Raw genomic sequence first — 3373 nt, 5'->3', positions numbered from 1 at the left:
CCGGGGCGGCGAGCGCGGCCGCCGCGCTGCTGTGAGCCCCCAGCTCCTCGCGGGCACAGCGACAGGAGGTATTATACGTGTATACGCACGGACCCGGCGCATATACACGTATATATACACCCGCGGACCGCAGCCCCGCTTTTCTCTCCGGGAGCGGCCGCCGAGGCGCAGCCCCGATGCCCGGCGGGGCGGCGGGGCCGCCGCTCGGGCGCTCAGCTCCCCGCTAGAGGCGGCGGCCCCCGCGGGCTGGATGCGCGGCGCCGGTGCGGGCGGCACCCCCGGGCCGGCCGACGGGGCCCCGCGGCGCTAGGGGCCGGCCGGGCCCCCCGCCCCGGCCCGGCGGCGGCGGCGGCGCGGGGGATGCTGGCGCTGGGGCAGATGGACGGCGCGCCCCGGCAGGGCGCCTTCCTGCTGGGCAGCCCGCCGCTGGCCGCCCTGCACAGCATGGCCGAGATGAAGGCGCCGCTGTACCCCGCGTACCCCCTGCCCGCCGGGCCCGCCTCCTCTTCCTCCGCCTCCGCCTCGCCCGCCTCCGCTTCGCCCTCGCCGCCGCTCGGCTCCCCCGGCCTCAAGGCGCCCGCCGCCTCCGCCGCCGCGGGCGGGCTGTCGGCGCTGGGCTCGGCCCCGCCGCAGCTCTCGGCCGCCACCCCGCACGGCATCAACGACATCCTCAGCCGGCCCTCCATGCCCCTGCCGGGCGCCGCGCTCGCCTCCGCCTCGCCCTCCGCCTCCTCGGCGGCGCCCGCCGGGCTCCTGGCCGGGCTGCCCCGCTTCGGCAGCCTCAGCCCCCCGCCGCCGCCGCCGCCCGCCCTCTACTTCAGCCCGGGTGCCGCCGCCGCTGCCGCCGCCGTGGCCGCCGGGCGCTACCCCAAGCCACTGGCCGAGCTGCCCGGCCGGACGCCCATCTTCTGGCCGGGCGTGATGCAGAGTCCGCCCTGGAGGGACGCCCGCCTCGCCTGCGCACCCCGTGAGTACTCAGCGTCGCGGGGCAGCGGGGGGAGCGGGCCCGGGCAGCCCCGCCGGGCGTCCGCTCCGGGTGCTGGGGAGGCCCCTCGCCCTGGCGTCGTAGGGAGACTCTCCTGGGCCCCCCCCACTCCGGGCCCGGCCGTGGCCGAGGGGGCTGGCTTTCCCTGGCTTTATTATGGTTTTGTTCCTTAAGTTTGCTTGGATTTCTCCCCTTTCTCGGTCGGCGCGAAACCCCATAAGATGTCGGCTATCGCCGGCGAAAAGAGGAGCCCTCTTGGGGGAAGGCGGCCGCGCTGCCCCTTGCTTTCACCGTCCCCGCTGGGGACTGTCGGGGCCGGGGCTGGTTTTAGGGGCGCGTACGAAGTTTCCCCGAGCAGGACTTTGCGCTACCGCCCGCTTACACTGGCTGCAGCTTTTCTAGAAAACGATATCCGTTGTCCGCTCAGATTTTCGATCCTTAAAGGAAAAATAATCAGGGGGAGCCGGGAGGCTGGCGCCGCCGCCTTGTCCAGGCAGCAGTTTTGTTACAGACACCCCCCGCGAAGAGAAACCCCCCGTCCCCCGGGGCCGCCTGAGAGCGAAGCGCTTTCCCAAATCCGTAGATTAACGTGTCTGTCCGTGCCTTCCCTTTCTCTTCCCCCCCCGCCAGATCAAGGCTCAATTTTGCTGGATAAGGACGGAAAGAGAAAACATACCAGACCCACTTTTTCTGGCCAGCAGATTTTCGCCCTGGAAAAGACTTTCGAGCAGACGAAATACCTGGCGGGCCCAGAGCGAGCCCGGCTGGCCTACTCGCTGGGGATGACGGAGAGCCAAGTCAAGGTGAGAGGAGCGGCTCACGCACGGAGCGGTGCGGGGCTGGGGCAAGCGCCAAGCGCCCGGCTCGGACCGGGGAACAAAAGGGCCCCGCCGCGGAAACCGGGTCCGTCTCGGGCGGCCGGAGATGCTGCGGGCCGGGGCGGCCGAGCCCGCGAGCACACGGTGAGGGCTTCCCCGGCAGCTACCGGCAATTCGCCCTTCATTACCGTACTGGGGGGCTGAGAAGGACATTTTAAAACGTATCTTGTTTTAAAAACAAACCAAGCAAGACTGAGAAGCCCGGTGCGTTCAGCCTGAACGCCACGGGGGTGGTCGCCGTGCTGGGAAATCGCTGGGGGAGGGCGGGGGTCAGGGCGTAGAGTCTCTGACCCGCACCCCACACAAAACCGCAGAGACCGCGCACCCCGCTCGCGCTGTCCCGCCCCAAACTCCCCGTTTTCGTTAAACTCGGAGCTGGGGGCGAAGTGGAGGCGTGAGGAGTTGGGAGACCGGACTGAGCCCTGCGGGGACGTGCGGGGAGGCGTTTGCTCCGGCTGCGCAGGGACACGAGGCGGGCTGGGCCAGAGGGGCCTCTCGGCGGTGCTCACGCCTTCAGACTCATCTAGAGACCCTCCTTTGTCACTGCAAATATGTCCCCTTGGCTGCGAATAAATTATTGCAGCCTCTACAATGAAAATAACCCCCTCCTCTGGCAGCGCCCCGCCAGAGAATAAATACATCTGGCGGGGCAGGGGCGGCTGGGGAGGAATTCATCCCGAAATGTGTGTTTCCCCCTCCGCGAGCAGGAGAGCAGGGAGGGCCCCGGGCCCGCCGCGGACCTCCGAGGGGGCTGGGGGCGGCTGTTCGCCCGCGCTGGGCGGGACCCGTGCCGGGACGGGTGGCTCCGGCTGCGGGGAGCGCGGTGCCGCGGGGCTCGGCTGCTTTTCGTTGGCGGGGACGTTGTCTGATCGCTGGCGAGTCACTACGGCAGGGTAGGGCCGGAGGAGCGCAGGGCAGCGGGGCGGGGGGGGGCCGGCTGGGCCGCGCCGGCGGGGGGCGAGCGGCCGCGGGTGGCGGTGCCGGTGATGGTGACGGTGGCGGCGGGGGCAGGTCTGGTTCCAGAACCGACGGACCAAGTGGCGGAAGAAGCACGCGGCGGAGATGGCGACAGCGAAGAAGAAGCAGGACTCGGAGACGGAGCGGCTGAAGGGCGCCTCAGAGAACGAGGAAGAGGACGACGACTACAACAAGCCCCTGGACCCCAACTCGGACGATGAGAAGATCACGCAGCTGCTGAAGAAACACAAGCCGGGGGGCGGCGGGCTCCTGCTGCACCCCCCCGAGGGAGAGGCCTCCTCCTAGCCCGCCCCGCCCGCCGCCGCTTTCGGAAATGTACAGATCTATTTTTCTAGACTCTACGCGCCCGGGAGGAGGCGGAGGAGGAGAAGCCGGAGGGGGAGCAGAGAGGACTGCGGCGGAGCGGGGCCCCAGCGGGCACGCACGTCCCCCGGCGCCGCGTGTTATTGTAGGGTCGCGGGCGGCGGGGAGCGGCGGGGGCTGCCCCGGCCCGGGTCCTGCTCCCGGCGGTGGGGCGGCCGCCTCTTGCCGG

General features: G+C 70.6%; 1 protein-coding gene across 1 annotated transcript; it reads left to right on the top strand.

Annotated features, from left to right (window-relative positions):
* Positions 1 to 360: 360 nt before the first annotated feature.
* NKX6-1 (NK6 homeobox 1) lies at positions 361 to 3126 on the top strand. The gene is made up of 3 exons (XM_068403983.1): positions 361 to 967; positions 1616 to 1788; positions 2875 to 3126. Exons 1-3 carry the CDS (start codon positions 361 to 363, stop codon positions 3124 to 3126), a joined length of 1032 nt encoding a protein of 343 aa, XP_068260084.1.
* Positions 3127 to 3373: the final 247 nt, after the last annotated feature.

This window comes from Nyctibius grandis, chromosome 6 (genome assembly GCF_013368605.1).
Source record: "Nyctibius grandis isolate bNycGra1 chromosome 6, bNycGra1.pri, whole genome shotgun sequence".
NCBI classification, from domain to species: domain Eukaryota; kingdom Metazoa; phylum Chordata; class Aves; order Nyctibiiformes; family Nyctibiidae; genus Nyctibius; species Nyctibius grandis.
The sequence above is the reverse complement of the archived record's forward strand: the minus strand, read 5'-3'. Positions and strand labels throughout refer to the sequence as shown.

Excerpts from the sequence above, each read along its gene's own strand:
- NKX6-1 (XM_068403983.1), top strand. The coding sequence starts at position 361 with ATGCTGGCGCTGGGGCAGATGGACGGCGCGCCCCGGCAGGGCGCCTTC. Across the intron at positions 968-1,615 it reads CCGCCTCGCCTGCGCACCCC|ATCAAGGCTCAATTTTGCTG; the intron begins GTGAGTACTCAG and ends CCCCCCCGCCAG. Across the intron at positions 1,789-2,874 it reads TGACGGAGAGCCAAGTCAAG|GTCTGGTTCCAGAACCGACG; the intron begins GTGAGAGGAGCG and ends CGGCGGGGGCAG.